The sequence below is a fragment of the Schistocerca nitens genome, chromosome 1 (genome assembly GCF_023898315.1).
Source record: "Schistocerca nitens isolate TAMUIC-IGC-003100 chromosome 1, iqSchNite1.1, whole genome shotgun sequence".
Taxonomy (NCBI): domain Eukaryota; kingdom Metazoa; phylum Arthropoda; class Insecta; order Orthoptera; family Acrididae; genus Schistocerca; species Schistocerca nitens.
Window position 1 is genome coordinate 481,974,054 of NC_064614.1, and position 23,890 is coordinate 481,997,943.

Here is a 23,890-nt window from a genome sequence, read left to right on the forward strand (position 1 = left end):
AATTTCGTTCTCTGGTTGGTTGTTGCAGTGGTAGCTCTTTTGTAAACAACCGGTTGCCAGTCACGTTATTTTTCTAATTTAGGTATAATTACTTCAAACTCATCAGTGTTTACAGTGGGTGTTTTCAATCAAGTGAACTTTTTTATTGACCATCGCCATTCCATTGTTGCAAGTGAAATGACCAATACGTACATCACTCTCTGCATATCAGACACTTCATTGAAAGAGAAATCGATCTCCATTGTATGATACATATGTAATGTATGTGGCAGTGAAGCTCCAAAGTGAACATACAATCAGATATAAACAGAAAAACTACTTGCTGAGCAGTAACAGGTGTGGTCACAAAAAGTAACACAAATACTAACTTTCAGAATTCCAGTGGAGGAAAGGAATCAGTCACAGGATAGGAATTATTCAGACATTAAAATTGGAAATGTTCCAAAATCCAGAGAGACAGAGTGACATTGTGTTATTGCATGATTAGTTTGAAGTTGATATAAAATACTGCACTCTAAAAATGTCTTCCCTTACCCTGTAGTGATAGCACAGAAGGAAAGTTGCCACTCACCACATAACGGAGATACTGAGTCGCGATAGGCAGAACAAAAAGATTCACACAATTATAGCTTTTGGCCATTAAGGCCTTTGTCAGCAGTAGCCCCCCCCCCCCCCCCCCCCCCCACACACACACACACTCTGTTCTGAGACTGCAGGTGTGTGTGTGTGTGTGTGTGTGTGTGTGTGTGTGTGTGTGTGTGTGTGTGTGTGTGTGTGTGTGTGTGTGCTGTTGACAAAGGCCTTAATGGCCGAAAGCTATAATTGTGTGAATCTTTCTTTGTGCCTATCACGACTCAGCATCTCCGCTATATGGTGAGGGGCAACTTTCCTTCTCTGGTTTTGTTACATTCCATCCTGGATTTTCCATTGTTTGATTTTTACCCTGTAGTGAGGTTTACAATACCATTAAACAAAATACATCGTAGAGCAGCTTGTAACCATTAATCAGTTCTTGTAAACGACAAATTTAAGAGACTCTTTTTCTCTGCCAGTACCAGTTCGTCACAGCTGGTATAGGGAATGTGGAGGCTACATTTTACTGAAGTTTTAGGATAAAGTACAAAGAATGGGGACTGGCTTTTATATGAGAAGCGTAATACCTAAGTAGCAAATTGAAAAATGTGTACATAAACTAATGGGAAAAAGTTGAAAGTTTGATACCCGGCAGTGTTTGGTATGACACTTCCATGAACTTTCTTGAAAGCTGGCCTTATTTCCATTGGGAATGTGTATTTGTGTAGATGAGTGTTTATTTAAACCACAATTGGCCGAGCCATATGGCAGTTTTCAAGTGGATTAGTCATATTATTTTTGTCATATGACATCCAAAAATGATCGCTAATTGTGTGATTTCAGTTGATACATATGCAAATATGAATCTAGCAAAACTGAGTGCTGTACATGTGTTCACTCAAATTGAAAAATAAATTGTGGAATGATTTGGGTAAGTATGTTGTAGAAGATCTTACCACACACAGTGCAGAGACCTGGTGGTTACATAAGGTGGGGGGTTCCTGGCTCTGGAAATTTTTTGTAAAACAACTTCCCATTTATAAGATGAACTGCACGGAAGGAACAGAGTAAGAAGAATTTTGCGTATGGACAGGATTATGATTGACACAATAAGAACACAGCAGTTGTTGGGGTATGGCTGAAGGATAACTCACAACAGAAAGCTGCAATGAAAGTGGAAATTCTCTTTCCATAGAGAAAGAAGTAGTATATGATAGCTGAAAATTTCATGTGCAAGTGATAAAGTGTAGCAAAAAGTGTTGTGAATAGTTCTGGATGTTGTATAAATGAAAACGTGCTTGCCTTCCAGTTAAAAAAATCATCTCCTACTTATTTAAGAACTGTAGAGTCTTCTTCTAAGAGAGTGGGAAACTTGTTACTCTCTTTGTATCGTGCTTTTATCCCCAAATTGCAAGGAAAAAAATGAAACTATGCTCATGTGCTTCAGGTTTAATATTGTGTGTTGAAGATACTTGTATAACGCAACAGGATGGATAAAAAAATCCATAAAAGGAGGTTATAATTATGCAAGCTTTTTGAGCCAGTGGTTCCTTCTGGCAGAAAGGTTGAAGAGGAAGGAAGAGGGGCGAAGGAAAAGGACTGGAGAGATTAGGAAAAAGGGTAGAATTCAGAAAAGTCACCCAGAACAGTGGGTCAGAGGAGACTTACCAGATGGGATGATAAGGAAAGACTGATGTTGGGACTGTACCAGACGAGATTTAAAAACCTGAGAGCTTAAAGGTGGAAGACAGGATCATATGCAAGACTTAAGTTTGAGAATTAATTTATTAACAAGTAATGAGAGTTTAAGGAGAGAAATTGTGTTTTCAGTTTTGCTGATGGTGGAAAATCATGCAGTAGGGCAGAATTGCATAGGAGTACGAGTGATACATTGTCAAATTTTTATACAAGAAATAAGACCTAAGAATATACTAAGAATAAGTGATCTAAACAGGTAAACATTACTTGTCATTCAGCTTACAGTGTTTATACAGTCACTATTAGTAAAAAATGTAGACATATCACTGTAAATATCAATAAATGCTGTACAGGAGTGCGGCCAGGTAATGTCCCCAACAACCACCAGTATTTTGATATGTGAAAGCCACATTATTTTTTAGACACAAATGAAATGAGAAAGCCCTATGAACAACACCATAATAACCAATTAGCTCCAGCACACAAAGAAGGTTAATCAACATCAAATGATATCGATAAATAAATACTGATTACCAATGTGTGAGCAAGTAGAGTTAACTCTGTCCATCTGTTGTTTGACCAGGAACAGAGCAGGATTTCAGGCAGAACTTAACGTAAGAACCTCTTTCTCATTTGGAAAATAACTTGCTGATTTAATTTCAAAAGCTTCCTTAATAACATCATACCACTAACTAAAAGTGAATGCCAGAATCTTTGTATTGTTTCACAGCGTTGAATGACCAGTGGCAAGACAATTTCCTGCAATCGCAGAAGGGTTACTTTGTGAAACATCTAATATGATGAACAAAATTAAGGGTTGCTTTGTACATATGCTTGTGTAATCTCATACTGTGAAAATTTGCTAACCAGATTAGCCCACCTTGAAGTCACTTTTCACCAGAAAGAATATAGCGAGGAAAAAATCACACGCATGTTACTATTGATCAACCATCAATTGAGTGGGTGATGGAAATAGCTGTGTGGCATCTAAGCCAGAAACTTTCTTGCCCTACGCAGGTTATATTTTGGATGGAATTGATCATATTTTGAGGAAATATGATTTTTCAGACACCAGCTAAGATTAGGGCCCTTTTGTGTTCTGTAAAGGATTCCTTTAGGTCATTTGAACGTTTAGTTTGCTGGGGGAAGCTGAAGTGCTAGATTGCTGCACATTGCGATTACAGCGTACACCCAAATTTAGGAGGTTGTTCAGGAAATTTTCTTAGGTTTTTTATTTTTTTATATAAATACAGATACTTAGTCACTGTTGGGTCATTACAGTGTAATAATGTTATTAAGATTTATTCAGTTCATTATTTATTCAGTTACCTGTGTGATTGCAAAGATACCTTCCCGGTGAAAATTCTAGTAATATGCACTCACCAAAACACACAGCATAAAACTGTGTAATGCAACAGCACTTGGATGCAAAAGTACTGTGCACTGGTTGCTATCACTGCAAGGAAACCTAAGCCTAGTGTTGTGCCACCCTTCCATTGCATTCAGTAGACTACACATAAGATGTGCATCAGCCAACTGTTATCTGTAAACCTATTCATAGCATTGTATGTCACTGTTAACTGACACTGCTGGTAAAACAAACCTGTGACTGAATTGAGCAATACTGAATGCAAGCTTTAGGGTGGTTAGTATAGTGGCACTATTCTTATTGACCGAAAGTACCTTGAGTGAATGGAACAAGTTTGTTTCCAAACAAGATATTCAGTGTGCATATAGTATCAGTGCAATACAGATACAAAGATAAATAGGAATAAGAAATCAAATCAAATGAAATTACTCTGTAATGAATCACTGGAAACAATGGGTCCCTTGTCCCAGAATCCTCAGAAAATCCCTCTGAACAACCTGTGGAGTTCATCTTCATTCTGTATATAGTAAACACAAAATGTGAACAATATGCTTCTGATACTAATTCTATAAGCAAACCAACATTGTGAAGTCTTGGGTAAGTGGCAGGAACATCAAAGCTCTTATTCATATTTTATAGTTGTATCAAGTTACTGTTAGCACTTTCCAAAGATGGGTGTGAAAAAATGTGAAAGTTCTAACAGAAAGGAACTGAAACATAAATAGTGACTGGTTGTTGACAAACTTTTCCGTGTGAAAAATATTGATGAGTGCTCAAACAGAAATCTACGGCATCTCACTTATTCACATTAATCAAAGCTGTCATTAATTGGTGTAGTAATTGTAGTGCTGGGTCCATCTTTCATTCCCTAATTTGATCTTATTGGGGAAAGTCCTAATCTTCATCTTGTTAACAGAGGAGAAACATTTAGGGTGCATCCATTTACTGTATCCATTGCCGAGTTACAAGCATCTTCAGAACTCTCTTTGCACATGTACTTTGCTGTAACTGAGATTCTCCACAGTGATGCAGCACTGAAACTTAAGTCGTCCAGTAGATGTAAATTTGTGAATAGATGCTTTGTTGGGTTGAACCTGAATCTAATGAACAAAAAGTTGTCCATTGCTACAGATTTCCTTTTCTGACGTGGTGTTTCTTGCAGAATTCTCCCATTTACATTTTAGCATGGAGTTAAGGCAGTGCACATTTGTTAGTGATGAATTTCTGTTGTCATTTGTTCTTCTACTTCATCAAATTACTTGGAGTTTTATGCATATATTGAAAATCTTTACCCAGTAGGTCTGCCATAGCTCACTGCAGTGTGGCCAGTTCTTAAAAAATTTGAAATGCTGAGAAGTAAGCACAGAACATAAAACTACAATCTGAGTCTTAGGTACTACCTGGTGTAGAACAGCAAAAATTACAACAATGATGACTGCAGTTACTGAGGCCAGAATTTATAAGAAGTAGAACATCAATAGGAGCAAACTATTTGGGAGTGAAGTATGTGAAGGAAAGAAAAGAAGATAAGAAACATGAGTAAGATATCTTAAAGAAAACTCTGTTTAAGTGGAAACAAAATTAGTAGATTGTGAAGAGAGTGCTATTTCAACAGTTCTGAAACAATCTGATTAAATTTAGTACCCAAGTTCAGAAAAGGTGTGATGAGGACAGTGATTAACATCTAAATATGCATGTCAAGAGTTATATTGGTTTATTAATGGAGGCTGAAGGGAAGACAATACTTTCCTTTCATAGTGTTTATTCTTGAAAAAAAAAAGTAAACTTGAAATTGAAGATACTCTTATGGTACCATGTTTCTGGAATGTATCAAAAATTACTTTTTGGTCCCATTTTACAGAAAAAGAATGAATGTGGTCCTTTTGACCAATTGTTAAAATTATAAAAGATGAAATAGCATTAGAAGCCAAGGATATTTGTACCTCGAAATGACTGCAGAACAGAAAATCACCTAAAATTACTGAGCAGTGGAAAGGTATCTGTATTGGATCAGATACCTGTAAGATTCTACAGAGATTATGTGAAAGAAATTGCTCCTGTTGTAGCGGTAATTTACTGTAACTCACTGGAGCAACAAAGGGTTCCTAAGAACTTGTATAAAGCCATGTCATTTCCATATACAAAAAGTGTTATAGGACAGATGAACATAATTATAAGCATATACAGCCGACTTCAATCAGTTGGAGAATTATCATCATATTTTATGGTCGCATATTGCGACATTTTTGAAGAACGAAAATCTCATCTATAATTAGAAACATAGATGTTTGTTTGTCCATGAGAACCAGAGTGTCACAGACAATTACACACAGGTTGGCACACTGTTACTTGATTTCAGGAGTGCATTTGGTGCAGTTCCCCACTGTCATTTGCAGAACAAAATATGAAGTTATCAGCTATTGGAACAGATTTTCGATCTGATTTACGGCTTCCTTAGCTGAACGGAATCATCAGAAGTGAAGCTAATTTCAGGAGAGTGGTAGGTGCAAACATACAGGTATATATAATGATGTTATGGATAATGGTGTACATTCCAATAAACTGTTTTCAGACAATTGTCATGTACACATAGGTAGCAGTACTCTTAAGACTAGTGAATTGCAGGAAAACCTTCAAAGGATCAAAGATTGGTGCAGAGACTTTCACTGGCCCTTGAATGTTTATAGTTGTTATATATTGTACATACATAGTGAACAATGAACTACTGCTTGATGATGCTGTTGACAAGAAGTCGGTGGAAACAATAACTTCTATAACATATCTATGGGTAACATCCGGGGTGACGTAAAGTGGAATGATCACATAAAAAAAATTGCAGAGGTTCATTAGAAGAATCTTAAGGAAATGTAATTCATCCACAAAAGAGGTGCCTTAATTCCAGGAGCTTACATTCTGGAAGAATTGAGCGATCTATTACTTTCTCTCACCTATATCTTGCAAAATGAGAACAATGAGAAAATCAGAAAAAATTAGAGCTCATATGGAAATAAAGCAGCACTCTTCCCTCACACCATTTGCAAAGAAAGTAAGGGACAAAAATAATTTTACCAGAAGTACCCGCAGCCACAAATCAAAAGCTGGCTTGCAGAATATAGATATATATGCCAATATTAATTTTTGCTGTATTATATCCGAAGAAGAGTAACTCACAGTCACTTTAAGCATTTTAAGTACACTTATTTCACTTACATTTCTGTAGCTGGATTGTAAGAAGAAGGTACTAAATTAATGTACAAGGGGTGTGTTATCCCCCCGCCCCTCTCTGAGAGCAAGTTGGTTTTATTCAGTATTCCAATACATCATGTTATTTCCCACTCTTTTGGTTACAAAACCCTATTTTTCAACTAAATCTCCAATCAATGTGATGGCCTTACACCATCTTACTGGAAGGGCCTGTATGCCCACACGGTACCACTCTACAGGTGGACTTTGCAGCCAGTGTTGTGCTGTATCAATAAGCTCTCCATCAACCATGAACTGCATCCCACAGATTACATCCTTCATTGGGCAAAGAGAGAAAAGTTGCAAGGAGTGAGATCTGGGCTGTACAGGGTATGGCAAAGAACATTCCATTGGAGTTTTGTGGGCTCCTCTCAGGTGTGCAGACTTCTGTGAGGCCTTGTGTTGTCATGGAAAAGGAGAAGATAGTTTGGATTTTTGTAGCAATGAACACACTGAAGAATTTCTTCAATTTATTTAGCATAGCTCAATAAACTACAGAGTTTATTGTAGCACCATGTGGGAGGTCAGCAAAGAAAATAACCCCTTCAGACACCCAGTGTACGGTTGCCATCACATTACCAGCTGAGGGTGCGACTTTGAACTTTTTCTTCAGAGGAGAGATGATGTGGCTCCGCTCCTTGGATTGCAGTTTTGTAGCCAGTTCAAAGTGATGAACCCATGTTTCATGACTTGTGATAATGTTTCACAAAATATTTTCCCAATCAGCCTCATAATATGTAAGCAATTCCACACAGATGGTCCTTCGTTGCTCTTTATGGTTGCCTGCTAGGCAGCCGGAACCAAGAGAGCACAGATCTTTGAGTATGTCAACTGGTGGATGAGTGTATCAGCACTACCAACAGACACATCCTGTTGAGGAGTGAGGTGTTTGATTGTGATCCATCAATCACCTCAAATGAGTGTGTCTGCACATCCGAATATTGCAGAAGTCTCTGCTGTTTGTGGCCCACTCGCTGGAACACGGGAGGACTGTCTGGTTTGCCCAACTTGCAATAGTGACAGATGACTCACCCAATGACTCGCTATGCTTTTGTTCACTGCCAAGTCTCCGTACACATTTTACAAGCACCTATCTAGAGTTCTCTGGTTTTCCACGGAAAGAAACTCAGTGACAGCTCTTTGCCTGGAACGCACCTCAGCCATTATTTTGAAGGCTACATATAGCACCATAACCTACTGGAACTTCATGAAACTATAGGGACTGAAGCAGGACTGTACCACAAAGCAGGAATATACCACAGTGGCTTACAACAAATTCCACATTCAACTGAAATTGACTGAACAAAAAAAAGTATGGCATTACTTATTGAATGCCCCTCATAATAAAGTGGGGACTTATTTAACTGGACTAATTGTTCTCACAAGTCATTCAGATAATTGAAAATTCATACAATGGAATGTACAAAACAAAGTGTTTTTTGTATTGTTAACTGTAGAAATAAACATACATCACCCATATGTCGTAACCTCTTAGGTATGTTGGCGTATGGTCATCTTTCTAGAGTTAAAACATTATGTCAGGCATTCATTAAAAACAACAAAAACAAATTAAATTTATTTAGATCAATAAAAATCAATGTTTATTAAGAGATTAGAGACACATTTTTGTACATACATACATATTTTCTTAAAATTAATAAATCTAAATTTAAAAAAAAATAAAATACTAAATCTTAATCATGAAGTAACCAACTAAAGTCACAGAGGACAGTCACTGTAGTTTGATTTTGTTTAAAATATTTGGTAATCGTCACCTGAAGTTAACAGTTTTCTCTCTTCATCGCTGCTACATTACATATTCATTTTGACTGCTGTAAGCTCAGAATATCACACTCTGTTTTTTGAACCATTCAAAAGCTGTTTCCAGGGCTTGAAATGATTCCACATGAGATGGTCTGGCATAATTTTCAACATCTATGTTTTCTTCTGTTTAATCTTTTTGCATTTTCTGCTGTTCATCTCTCTTAATTATTTAATTTACAAGATCCAATTTTAGTATTCCGTTTCGAGCTTTGTTCAAAGTTTTCCTTTTAGTCAAATCCCATGCATCTTCAGCCAGATAACAAAGCTGCTTTTAATTCATTTGCTTGAAGTATGACAAAATGACTTCTGCTGCAGATAACAATCTACATTAAAGTTGTTTTATAATTGTTCAAAAACACTGATCCACTGGTCGTCGCAAGGTTGTCACATTAGGAGGCAAAGCTTTTAGTACAAACATTTGATTTTGTCTCTCTAACAGCTCAGCCGAAAGATAAATTTATGCATTATCCAGTAAAATTAGGACATTTCCTTGTTTACTAATTTTGTTTTGAAATTTTTTGCTTTGTTGTCATACCAGTCAATGGATGTTTTGGTGTTCATCCATGAACTATTTTGTTTTTTATAAGTGAAGGGAACCCTGATATTTCTTGAGCATCTGGGTTTTTGGACTTTCCATTGAGGAGCGAAGGCCTGGGTCCCAGTAGCGTTAGCGCAAACTAATATTGTTACTCACTCTATACTAGCTTTATATCCCAGAGATGAACTTTTTCACCGAGAAGCTAAAGATTTTGATGGTAATGATTTCCAATTTAGTTCCATTTCATAAGCATTGAAAACAAAGTTCAGATCAGCCATTTTTCATTTTTAAAATCATCTTTAAAAGAATTTGCCGCCTCTACATCAGCTGACATCTTTTCACCTCGTATCTCCAGTTCGTGAATTCCTTGATGAGATATAAATCTGTACAATCATCCATCACTTGCCACTAATGATTTGTTACCTTTTTGTAACTGTGATGCCTTTTCACAGAGCAAAGGACCAGATATTGGTTGTTCAGTCCATCATTTTTGTAATAAACGACAATACAAAGTTTCTTGCAGAAGTTCATTTTTCAGTTTCTTCATCACTTTTTGGTGCTTACTTCTGTCTTCACTATCAAATTTGCATGTATACTTCAAAGTTGAATTGGTACTCCTCTTAATATTACTTATCATAGACGTACGTACACCATACTTATTGGCTAACCTGTGACCAGTTTTTCCTTTTTTTAATTTTTTTAAATCAATCAATAATTTTTATTTTATTTTTAAGCGATAAGATCTCACACTGCGCTTTGATATTTTTAAGCACCGACACGATACGGTGCAGCAGTGTAGTAATTGGCAATTGTCTAACTCAAACAATAATGAAAGGTGCGCCATCTTACTCGAACAATAAAAAAAAAACGCCTGGGGGCAGAGATTACACAGGTCTTGGGCTGGTAGTACCAGTATGACATGTCCTTGCATGCACTGACCAGACCACTACTTGTGGTGGACAATCCAGATAATCCCTAATCCATATAACTGAAGTCCAGATAATCAAGTCTCCATTGTACTGCGTTCAATGATAAGTGTGCGAACTACAGTGGAACATTCAAATTGTAGTAAAGGCAAAAAAGATTCGTGATATCCCTGATATTTATGTCAAGTAAATACTGGAAAAAGTGTCCCTACTTGTATGTTTTCTCATTCTGTCAACAATAATGAATAACATAGTTTTACGAATCTAACTATAACAAATATGCAAGAATTGTGAATGTGTTCCTCACACATTAGCAAGAAAAAAGAAAAATATAGATGGGAAGATGAAATGGAAGGAGGCACATCTTTACTCTAACTATAACAAATTATGCACTTACCAAACAATCAAAAATCCAGGATGGAATGTAACAATATTATGATAATGAAAGTTGCTACTCACCATATAGCGGAGATGTTGAGTCGCAGATAAGCACAACAAAAGGTCTGTCACAAAATAGTCAACAGACACACAAAAACACCCTCACGCAGACACAACTAGCACACACATGACTGCAGTCTCTGGCAACTGAAGCCACACTCACTTATGCACTGAAATCTTTCGAAAATAGCTAACTACAATATGTTTATTAGCAACTGGCTGTGACAGTTAGTTTTTACCACTGATATTTATTACTTCTCTAGCCATATGAGACACAATTAGATGGACACAGCTGGTCGCTTCAATGGTTTTGAGGAGAAGTGTTAGCAGTACACTGGAACTTAATGCCAGTAAATGGTTTACAGGGAGTCCATGTCATTTTTGATGATATCTTCCAAATCATTCTTGTTTTGCTGTGATGCAGTGCTTTATTTAATAAGCCTGTGGAATCTTTGTTGAGGTGTATTTAGTTCTCCGTAGTGTCTCGTGGATGGCTGGCCTCTCTTGACAAGTAGTTGTGGTAGATAATTTCACATATTTAAACATTCCAAACTTGATGTAAGTTTTCCTGTGTTCATTATGCTTTAGCTTAATTAAGAATGCCATTGTAATGTATACCACCACAGAGCTGCTGAAATCTCTGACTTGTTCCAGTAATTTGAGCCATTGATTGGCAGACTTCAGAGTTTTAAATGGCGTTTGCCAGCTATCGATTATTTTCAAATATGATGCATATCTTGTGGAAGCAAGTTTCCTGGAGTACTGCACGACATCATCTATCTCACTGACAGCACTAACTATAGATAGGCAATTTATTTTAATATAATGGAAGTGTGGTATATACGATCTTAAATTCTGAATTCTTTTGAAGTAAAGGGGTCAGCTAATTGAAAAGCAGAAGCGTTAACTTGTCAGTAGACACACACACACACAAAAAGAAAGAAAACTTGCTAGCTTTTTGAAGTAATCCTTTTCCCAACTAGAGTGGAAAAAACACACACACACACACACACACACACACACACACACAGGGGATGTGTTGGGTGGTGTGGGTAGAGAGGGAGAGAGGTGCGAGGCAGGGAGAGAGTTTGTGAATGGGAAACTAGCAACTGGGGGGCGGGTGTCTAGAAATGCGAGGAGAGAGTGGGTTTAATGTAGACAGAGCTGAGAATGGGGCCATCAGAAAGGTGGCCAGAAAGATAGGGTGTCTTGGCCCTAAGTCCAGACTATGAAGATATCATCAATGAACCTGAACCAGATTAGGGACTGGGAGTTTTGGGAGGCTAGGAAGGTTTCCTCTACATGAACCATAAACAGATTGGCATTGGAGGGTGCCATCTGGGTGCCCATGGCTGTGCTGCGGGTTTGTTTGTGTACTTTCCCTAAGTAGTTGTGAGTAGTGATATAGTTGGTAAGGTGTATATGAAAGAGGTGGTGGGTTTGGAGTCTGAAAGATGTTGGGAGGGTTGGATCTATAGTGGCAAAGCCATGAGCATGAGGGATGTTGGTGTATAGGGAGGTAGCAACAACAGTGATTCAGGAAGGAAAGGAGTGGGGATGGTGGAGGGACAGTGAAGTAGTTAGTATCTTTGATGTGGGAGGCTAGGTTTTTGGCAGTTTGGAGGCATTGATCAACAGGAGCAGAAATTCTTTCAGTGGAAATGTATTTACATTCTACCAAAACTTCCCTACAACACTTATACTGGGTCTCTTGTTTGTTACTGTCTTGTAATCTACATCTATTTTCTGTCTTTTGTGTTTTCTGACCACATCTTTTCCCATGTTTTCCTTCTTGCCCTTTTTATCTGCACAGTTCATCAGATCCGATCAACTTGGTAGCATGCATCTTTTGGGACATGCTGTAGCACCACTTGCAGCTGTTATGAATGCATCGCCTGCTGTTCTACGTACCATACATCCACAAGATCACTGATATAACACTATCCAGCAATTAATTGCTACATTTCAGCTCCAAATCCACCCACACCTCCTCATATATCACTCCCATCTGAATTTCATGCCTTTCCTTCTTCTTTACCACACGAGTCTAACTTACACACAATGAAATATTTTCACATACAAAGGTATACTATTTAACCCAGCACAATTTTCTCCACCCTTCTCACTTCCCCAACTCCCACTTTGTTATTCAGTTCATTTATAACTACTTAAAGCTTTCACTTGTCTATTTCCTGTGTCATTTCCCATTTTCTAACACCATTCATACCCCAGTGAACCCCTACTCCATCTATCTGCACCAGTTTAGGAAAGTATGCCTTTCTGTGGTAAAACCCAGTCCCGAATCCTGTTCCGTAAATGCTGTTGCTGTCTAAGCTATGGAATTCCTCCCTCCAACTGTCCAACCATGAAAAAAATCCCCTCCTCTGGACCTCACCATTCCCTTCACAATAACCTTCACAATAACCTTCACCTTTTCAAAGTCCGCCAATCCCTAACTCTCAAAAACGTGATTCTGCAGAAATACCTCTCCATGGCACAGGTAGCAGAGAACCACCTCTACTCCCTCCGCAAGATACTGTTTCTGTGCAATCCTGACTATGTACACTGCATCTCCGAAATTGAAATGCTTGCACTCCAACTCCTGGAGGAGCATTCCAGACACTACCTCCATAAATTGTCCAACCTGTTGACACCCTACTTCTCCCACGGAGTACCACTACCTATCATCACCCATCCTACTCTCAGTAAACCCCTTCAACGATCCCTCATAGCATCCATATCCCACCTGTCTGGCTTTTTCAAATTACTAAATTCTCCAAAAATTCCCTTCCAACACTTTAAACAAAAGAAAGAACCCAAGCATATCCAAAACCCTGTTGTTAACCTTTCACAAAAAACCTCAGTCCTACCCAAAGACCTGATTTTCAGCCCTAACTCTCAAGTGTAACCATGTTGGGCTTCTGAAAGACATACTCTCCTTCTGTTGATCCCTACAGTGGAAACACTTCGGTATGATAACTACCAGCTGTCCACCATGATGAGTGGTCACTGCCAAACTGTTACCAAGAACAAAGTTGATCACCCAGTCAGTAGCACACCATGTAGTGAAGCAGAAGAAGCTCAGTTTCAGTGGCTGCTTCACAACTGGGGCTGTCTGGATCCTCTCCTTCTCCACCAGCTTCTCCAAACTATGCAGATGAAATTTATCCTTATGACACAGTCCCTGCTCGGTTATCGTCCTGGCTCCAGTCTCCAGTAGCCCCAAACTCTTCACCTAACTGTTGCATCTCCTTCTGTCCTGTCACCCTCTCTCAATTCATGTCTCCATGTTGCCTGTGGTGTGTGCCACTCCCCACCGGCTCCAACAACCGTGCATCACTTGCCTAACTTGTGTACCTGCCATCCCTTGCTCCCCACACTCCTACTTGGCAAACTGGCTGCCACCAATCCCTATCCCTGCCTCCCACCTTTCTCTGCCTCTACCCATCCCATGTGTGACATCCTCCAGCACAGTCTAATGTACCTGTCAAAATGCAGCACTGACACTGTTTGTCCAGCTAAGCTGAGGAGCACAACCACGGGAATATATTAGAAATTAATTTTCACTCCTGAAATTTGAAATTTAATGTTGTAGTTTTAAACTGTATGTTTTTTCCCTGTGACAATTATAACTTATTTTTATCTGTAGATGCCCCTCATTATTTACACTCACTTGCTATTTGACATATTGCTAATATTATATTTCTGTCCATTAATGATCTAACGTTGTTATAATCATTTCCAGTTTTGGTTTACGTAATGATCTATGTTGTCAGGCTAGAGATACAGGCAGATGTAGCATCTACACAGCGCCTGAGCACAAGCAGTGAGACTGCGAGCTTATCTGAGCAGTCTCAGTCCCTGGCATTATCTGATGGTACAGTTCCACGTTCAGAAGTCACAGCACCAGTACCTGTCGAAGTACATGCAGGGGCTGAGTCAACTTCACTACAAGGAGCCGTTCTGCCACCTCCTTCTCCAGAGGAAAGTGTGAGTCGACGTCACACGTACAGACGGTCACGTCCACCACTTGACAGACAGGTAAGTCTGTCTGTGCCAGTCATTCAGTTTGATGGATATAGCATAAGCATAACTTTTTAATAAAGCACACTTATAGGTCGAAACATTATGACAACTGCCAGACGTGAGATTCTGTGCTGTCCGGTGGTGTTGCTGGTACGTGATGCAGTTAAGGAAGTGTTGTAAGTGGAGCTGAAACGAATAGGGAGTCGTTCTAGTGATGACATATGCTGCAAATTGAGAAAGCCACTGATGTAAACTACTATGGCGAAGGGTAGATTTCTATGGCCAGGCACATAAGAGCATCTTGGAAATGGCAAACCTGATCGGCTGTTTGTGTGCTGCTGTCATGAGCAACTGTTGGAGGTGGTTGAAGTATGCTGAAACAATGAGTAGGCGAAAAGGTTTGGGTGTCCATTCCTCATTACAGAACATGGAAGTTGGAGGCTTGTCCACTCTGTAAAGAAGGATAGGTGGTGATCTGATTATGCAGCACACTGTTCGGTGCACTTTGTTGAATGTGGGGCTCCACTACAGAAGACAAATACTTATTCTGTGTGACCCAACAATTTCATGATTTACAATTGTAATGGACACAGGATCATCGAGACTGGATGATGAGTTAGTGAAATGCATCACCTGGTCAGATGAATCACATTTCTTGTTACACAGTGTCGATGATTGTGTCTGGGTTTGTCATCATTCTGGTGAATGACTGCTCAAAACAGGCACTGTGTCGTGGATGAAGGGCTGGAGGAGGCAGTATTATGCTACGGGAGACATTTCTCTGGGTTTCCATGAGACATGTGGTAGTAATCAAAGACATCATGACTGGAAATATGGACCAACACACTACTAAGCAGATGGTCATAATGTTTTGACTCATGAGTGTGTATTTCTACCTGGTAAGTGTGAAACTGAATGCTACAGAATGACTCGGTCAATGGACCAAATGAGAGAAATATGATGATGCAATATTGAAGCCACAGGGCATAAGCAGCAGTAGTTTCAAAACCTGTTTTAATTGTAATTTTCAAGCATTGACTTTATATTAGTGATGTTTGTCCTGTAGTAAGATTACTCTTTTCTGCTTTACTATTGACAGTTTTATCACAGGCTCCAATAGTTGTGACATGATTGAGGAAGGGAAAAAAATGACCTTTTATGCCCACGATTAAGGGGGGGGGGGGGAACTTTTATGCCCCTTAAATCCCGGTTGTCCATCAAAACATTTTCTTTCTGGTGACATATAACAACATTTATCTGATTTGCTTAGTAATATCTTTATTTGTATATGAATGTCCTTCACATTCAAGAGCAATTTCTGTTAAATAAAATCCAACATCTTAACATCTTCTTTTTGAAAAATCATGGTACTGCTTTTCGTGCTATCATGAGGTCTCTTCGTTAGGCCTTGTAGGAATTGGTCAGATGACTTGCAGTAAAAATTGTTTTGAACGGAAGATTTGATTCTTGAATGAACTTTACACAAAACGAGGCTACAATTTCTTGCCATTAACTTGACTCTTTATGTGCTGGGTTTTTGCACAACGTATGTGTCATTACCTTCTCATAGCAAATATGTCTTCATTGATATCATTAAACTGGTGATTTGCATGAAAAGCTAGCCAGAAACTACACTGGTGTCATTAAAACGGTGACACTATGAAGGCAGCATGCAATGCTCTACATGCTTTAATATGATAACGATAAGCATTTCAGCACAACCACATAAATTAAGTAGAGGCAATGCAGTCTACTTCGTGTGTACATAAATAAGATTACACACCTTGTTTCTCAACCAGAAATCACATTTAAATGTAGCTTGTTTGTGAGATCATGTTATTCCTCAGGTAAGGAGGAGCAATGGCTACTAGCACATGTCAGAATTCAACAGAGGCAGTAGGATTGCAGTTTATGTTCTGCGATATTGCTGCCCATGTTGGTTGAGATCCCATTACTGTCAAGCAGATATTGAGTTAATGGATTCAGGAATACCATGTTCATTACCATATGTGATCTTAATGGCTCTGCGTGACTAGTGCCCAAGAAGACAGTCATATTGTTCATCCAGCCATGCAGAATTGTACAGCCACATTATCTATCTGAAGTCAGGAAATCGGCTTGTTCGCAGCAAAACAAGTATCCACAAAAACAGTGCAATTACGCCTGGAACACTACGGTCTGTCAACGTAGAGACCTTTGTTGTGGCTTTCCTGATGTGACAGCAGAGAGAGGTGTACGGGCAGCGGTGCTCCCAGCACCAGCACCAACACAGGGCATAGTAATGACACGACACTGTTTTTTTTTTTTTTTTTTTTCTCCAGACAAGTCCTGTTTCTGCATATGGCATTATAATGGACACATCTTTATGGAAGCTCCAAGGAGGACAGGCTTTGCTAGATTGCTTTCATCATTGTCATATGAGCCCAGTGCCTGCCTTGATGATACTGGATTACATTGTGTCCACTACATGATAACCTCTCTCTCATATGCATGGCCAATAATTTGCACAACAGCCATACATTCTGATTTCTTCAGGATAGTCAGGATGGCAATTCTTCTGGAAAACCTGGAATCCTCAGGAAATTGCATTTTACCTGGAAAAATCAAGAAAATCTTAAGGAATTTCAGGATTTTCATAAAACCTCAGGGAATTCTGTGTTTCTAATCTAACATTAGAATTTAATTTTATTGAGTTTCATAAATCACAAGTTTTAAAGCACTTAATATTTCCAAGTATGTTAATTATATGACTGTTATTCTATACAAATTATTACACTGTGTCAAGATATATCAACCGAAAGGAAAGAAAAGTTGTTATTGAGATGTTCCTCCTGTCCCCCGCTCATCATTAATTATCAAGAACTTCTTATGATGCCATCTTGCTCCCCATACCTGGAATTCTCAGGTAAATTTTTTTCAAGTATGATTAGCTACCCTCATGGTGGCTGTGCCCTATCTTTGTGGTCTCTTTGACATTATCTATCAACAAGATAACACAAGGCTGTGTGTTGCCTGTGCTATCCTGACCTACCTCAAAACAGAGTGTATCAGCTGCTGCCCTGGCCAGCATGTTCTTCACGTGTCTCACACATTGAAAACATCTGGGTATAGTTTGCCATGAGACTGACACACCACTGGTCACTAGACAGTGTGATTTATGTGCTTTGGCACAGAGTTAAAGCAGCATCACATGAGATACATGTATCTGTCACCCAAGCTCATTTCAACTTGTCCAGCTGGATTGCAGCTGTAGTTGCTGCCAGAACTGCTAGTTTAGAGTCTCAATTTTGCATCCTGTGTATCGTTAAATCACCTGTACCTGAAATCGAGTATTCTTGCTGCTGGGTTTTTTACGTATAATAAGTAAAATTTCGTCATTTTCTGTCCTTCCTAAAGTTGCAGTTTTAATGACCAGCAGTATATTTACACTCATCTGTGCAGGGTGTGTTCTTAAAACAATGGGATATTACAGTTGAATACTTGACTCACTCATAAAAACAAACATGAAAATAGTCACTCACTTGCAGCTGAGCTACTCACTTATAAAGTGAGGAATATTGAAACTTCTTTTGATGAGGATTATGATAAATTTTATATCAATCACCTAGCCACCATTTCATGGTCAGTGAACCTGATGAAGTAATGGTTGAATATGATGGAGAAATATTTTCATTTCTCTCACATTTCATTTATATAAACCAATACTGTTGTACAATGGAAAATTACTGAATCAGCTTAGCTGTGTTTCATGTGAGATTATGAAGATAAGAAAAAAGAACTGTCTTAGTTGTAGGTTCAGCATATAAGTAATTGAATCCTGCTAAACAAATTAATTTCTTTGTGTCTAACTGCAGCAATAGCAGTAAATGAAATTAATGTTACCAGGCAAGTGACAGCAGTGGACGAATGACTGGTGGCGATGACTGCAGCTCGGAGCGTGTACGTTTTGATGACCATGTGAGTTTCATCACACCGCCATTGACAGCCTACTGCGAAACATCTGAGGATGATGAGAGTGATATCGTAGGCAGAAGGCCTACTCGACACCGGACAACTACTACAGCAGTGGCAGAGGTACAAGAGCTTGGCAAGTGGCAGGCAGTACCCATGATTTCACTACCAGATGTGCCACCGTCCCTGACTCTTCCTGGCCGGCCTGTTCGAGTTAGTGTACCTGTCACATCATCCTGAATAAAGCTTCTGTTGTAGAAGGCACCTCTTGATAATTTCTTGTTTTTCTGTACCTGGAAATGGGAATTGTTGCTCGCAATTTTGGAGCTATTTACAGAAAGTGTGAAGATTGTACAAGTGTAGCAGTTATGTTATCTGCACAATGTGTGTGCAGGCTGGCAGAAGTAGACATGCAATTAGCAACTTGTTGAGTTCCAAATGATTTTTTATTTTTTGTTGGACAGTGTAAATTTTGCTTATGCTGCTGTTAGTTGACAGTTCCTTATTGTACTGTGCAACTGTGTCTTTATTTAACTGTACTTTATAACCGTCCTTTCATATCCTATTGGAAAATATTATAATAAGTGTTCAGTATCATGCAGAATTCTCCTTGCACTTCTGTGCAGTAGGATGCAGTATTATGTGCTTGTAGCATTAGATGTTTCATAGATACTCAAGATGAAGCTTATGCCTGTGTGTAGGAATATTACTTTCTCTTGTATAAATCTATCTGCAAGTCATAATCACTGTTTTTCAAATGATGTTATTTTCATGTTCCCAATTTAATTTTTTGATACTGCAATTTTAAAGAGTGATACAATTTTGAATATTCTAATTTTTATTGCCATCTCTTTATCTGTTCTGTAAATTGTTAATATTTTTATTTTGACAGTGTATGTGCCTGTATAACGTTTGTGTTATGATGATTTACATTTAATTTTATTTATATTGTAGAGTTATCTTAGTAAAATTAGTGTAGATGTACTTGTATGAGGGATGCATAAAGAAATAAATTGTGGAAGCTGCAGCAACAGACAGAAACATATGTACTACGCAGATTGTGTAGAAATAATGTACAAACTACCCTCTTTCAGAATGCTGTTGTAATCATGTCTTGTTAAGTCTACCCATGTTAACTTGCATTTTGGAGGAGGGTTAGTTCATATGTTAATTCTATGTATATATTTTTTTGTTCTTAAAAAAATTTAAATTCTTAGCAATCATTTAGCATGCTCTGCACTGTGTACACTGAAGTACAAAGTTTTTGATAAGACTGCCAAGAATTAGGCTTGTGCTAATACCTATGACAACATTCTAATATCAAATTACCTGTCATTCTCCACAAGATAAGATAATAAACCTTTTTATGTGTAAAACCCATTTTTAGTTGCAGATGCTCAGAATGCATTTACACCTTCAGTTAATGACAGATTGCAATGCTGTAAGAAAAAATCTTTAGCATTCTTGGTTACAAAATTTGTATGCTACTTTTAAGATTGTACCAATAATCATGTATTGAGTGTATGTGTACAAGTTGCTGACGTGAATACACAAATAGTAACACATTATTATTGTGGATATACTGTTCTGCATTTATTGTAATTCATATATGTAATTAGATCATCTTCTATTCATTTGGTAAACTGTGTAAAGCCATATAGAGGAGTTGTCACAGATTTTTATTGTTTTAAAGAATGCAGAGAAAAGAAACTAAGCATAGAGCTATAAGAGTTGCAGTCCATTCATTTGAGTAAGTGTAATTGATTTTAATTTAAGAACAGTAATGGGTTTCATCCTGTATAGATGGCACAGGCATCATTGTGTTTCCTGTTAAATGGTACTAAGATGTCCACAATTGTTTTATATTGGGGTACAGATATAATGGTTGACAATAATGGATTTTTGTCTGTGGTAAATGTGTTGCTTACAGTGAAAGATCTTAGAAACTATAAAATTCATGAAAGCCCTACTATCTGTGATTAAGAACATATTGTATATGCTTTGTGGTGTATTAGAACAGCATGCAGTATTTATGTAGCCAACTCATTATGTGTTGTGAAAGGAGTCTGAATTGTGCCTATGTCAAATCTTGCAACACACAGAATATCAATTTGTCAATTTTACTAAAGACAACAATGCATTTGGCATCAATTTAATACCACACAACCATTAATCTCCTCTTTCATGAGTCATTGGTCTATTTGCTCTATTGAATTTATATTGTTAATCATCTTGTAGCTTATCATGAATGAAATAATCGTGCACGAATAAATAGAAGCGCCATAAAATAACACATTTTGTGGATTGGATTTCAATGAAAAGTTCATAGTATTCATACTGTTATCAACAAAATGTTATAGATATGCAGAAGATCATTACTGTTAATGATCAGTGTTCCTTGGCATAGCTGTCAGCAACTGCTGTAAGAACGTCTGCCCCAATAACTGAATGGTCAGCATGACAGTCTGCCATCCTAAGGGGCCCGGGTTTGATTCCCGGCTGGGTCGGGGATTTTCTCCACTCAGGGACTGGGTGTTATGTTGTCTTCATCATTTCATCCCCATCCGGTGTGCAGGTCGCCCAATGTGGCATCAAATGTAATAGGACCTGCACCAAGGTGGCTGGACCTGCCCTGTAACCTCCCGGCCAATGACGCCAAACACTCTTTTCATTTTTGCTGTAAGGACAAGCTACTTGAGTTGGTTATCAAATGATAGGAGCTGGAACACACACAGCCACATATAAGTGTGTCAGCATAATGCACACTAGAATGCCAGAAAACAAGGAAGAAATGACAAAGTGGAGTTAACAGGGAGAGGGTTGAAATTAAGAAATGAAGGATTTAAGACTGCTTGACATGATTTACTGAAAGCAAATAAGAAATTTTAACCCACTAAGTTTTGACTATGGGAGATGGAAAGAAAACAGAGGTACAGTCCTTTTACCAAGACATAGTGGTTGTTAGTGATAAAAGATTCTGCTAAACTGGTGGTTGTATTGCAGATCAACTCTTTGCCTTCTATATAAACACATGTCAAAGTATAAATATGTTACAGACACACAAACATTACAATTTTACATCAAAGAAAGACATGGTTGACTTGTTGTTGTAGTGATAATATGACTGATGTCAACTCAAAGCATACTTATCATGCTTTCAATGGCCACATCGTTGGTAGATTGAGTGACCACGTCATTGTTGGAAGTTAGTAGGCCTACTGTTCTTGCATGAATTACTTTTTATAAATTGGAAGAAAAGGTGGGATATGGTAGAAAAAATAATCAGCATTTTTGTTGACGTATGTTTTATTGTCATTAGTCCATGTTCCAATGCACATTTCTCTGCCTAAAGTTTTATCTTGGAGTGCTGGAGACATTATCGGAAGCTGTAAGAGCTCGGAACAAACAATATTGTAACTGCTTTCTGAATTGTTATGGTCTCTGATGACGCCAACAGCATTGGAAAATGAACCTTTCGACAGAGAAAAATGCTTTCGAACACGGCTTAATGCCAATAAAACAAACGCAACTGGCCATGAAAGCCTACATTGGAGAATAGTCAGAGTTATTATTTGTTATAGTTTCTGCACTGTCATAATTTAATTTCATATCTGGGGATTAATAATATTTTGTTTATGTTTAATATCCAGCACCCTTTCAGTAAAAAGGCTGGAATGTGAAAAATATTGTGCAACTCGTTTATTAACAATGTGGCCATTGTGGGGCACTAATTCAGGAATTTGAAATGTATGTTTTGTTCGCTTTTTAAATCAGTTAAGTCTTGGCAGTAGCTTCAGATCTGCAACAGAGCCTACAAATTGAAAAAGGTTGTGCCATACTGCCATAAGAGACTGAAAAAATGTAATGGAAGAAAATCGTATTTTCTTGCCTTTTTGTGCAGACAACTAATGTAATTATTTACAGCTTTCTTGCACCTGAACATTTTTGCATTTCAATTGGTGCAGTTTTCCTAAAAATAATTTGTATTTTTTTCTTTGTATATTATTCCTATAGTTTTCAGTGATACTTTGACAACATCAGTTTTTTTATGTTGTACTGCAGGAACAGCGAGATGTGTTTTATAATGATACAGTTGGGTCACCATTACATTTAAAGTCTACCCTTCTTAAGCTGTGTATCTGAACAAAATGATTGAAATAAACTGAATTTTGTAAAACTGATTGCAATTTTTTGTTATCCAGCTAGTTAATTAATTTCATATTTCTTGGATCACTTATACAGTTAACTGTAATGATGTGGAACAAGTCATTTTACATTTACATTACATATTCATTTCTGAATATGACGACATGCTGACCATTTACAAGTTTAATGTATTTTTATTTTTTAAATATGGATGCCAGTGTGAATTTTTTCCAGAATACTATTCCAGATGATGTTATTGCATGAAAATACACAAAAATGTCGACTTTCTGATTTATCTCCCCCCAAGAGTTGCAATGATTCAACATGCAAATTTGACAGAACTAAGTTGTTTTATTTTTTTTGTTAAAAATGAAACTCCTCCAGCTTACTTAAGATTTTATATTTATTTGGCTACTAGTTTCGACGTTGCGTCAATGCCATTTTCAGTCCTGCACACTTTGATGAAATCAATTGTGTGTGGCTCAGTACTAGAAGCCAATGTTGGTCTCACCATGGACTTCTAATACTGAGCATTATTTACAATTTCTTCTGTTGCTGGAAGCTGATTGCTGTTGATTTCTTGCCATAACATTTCAGCTGACAGCCATTCACCCATCTTCATGTGAGTTTTTAGCACTGTAGATTGCTAGTTCACATCACAAACTTTATACCAAAAAATTCTGCAGAGATTCATGCACAAAGGCATCCGCTACATGAGCGACATCTGTTGAGTTTTGTGTACTTTTTGAATATTGCTTCATCTGTGGTGTTCAGGCTTGTGCATAATAGTGATATCACATGTGTGCTTTCTGTCAGAATGCGGGCTTGTAGAGTTAAAATGTAGTTGTCAGATTAATAAAATTAATTGTTGCGAGATATGTCAGTAATCACAAATGTTTTCTTTCTGTAGATATTCAAGAAATCAACACATCCCATGTCTTACCCAGTTGAAAAGCACCATCATGGTTAATAAGATCTTCTGCCAAACGTAAAACTTCAGTTTACCTGGGAGAATACGGTGATTCACACAGTCAAATGCCATAGATATATCACAGAGAATACCATCTAGTGCTGTTTTATTATTTAATGCTTGTAAAATTTGGCAGGTGAACATGTACATGGCATTTTCCATTCAGCTATTCTTCTGAAATCCAAACT

The 23,890-nt window shown here is 37.9% G+C and overlaps 1 protein-coding gene across 4 annotated transcripts in view; it reads left to right on the top strand.

Moving 5' to 3' along the window:
- Nucleotides 1-22,767, top strand: part of LOC126252329 (E3 ubiquitin-protein ligase RNF19A-like) — a 419,730-nt gene extending 396,963 nt beyond the window's left edge. For all 4 annotated transcript variants that reach the window (XM_049953219.1, XM_049953235.1, XM_049953243.1 and 1 more), the window contains 2 exons: nt 14,386-14,650; nt 18,521-22,767. In XM_049953219.1, coding sequence (XP_049809176.1) covers nt 14,386-14,650; nt 18,521-18,826 — 571 coding nt within the window. In that variant the 3' untranslated portion in view covers nt 18,827-22,767. The remainder of the gene's footprint in view (nt 1-14,385; nt 14,651-18,520) is intronic.
- The last annotated feature ends 1,123 nt before the right edge of the window (nt 22,768-23,890 follow it).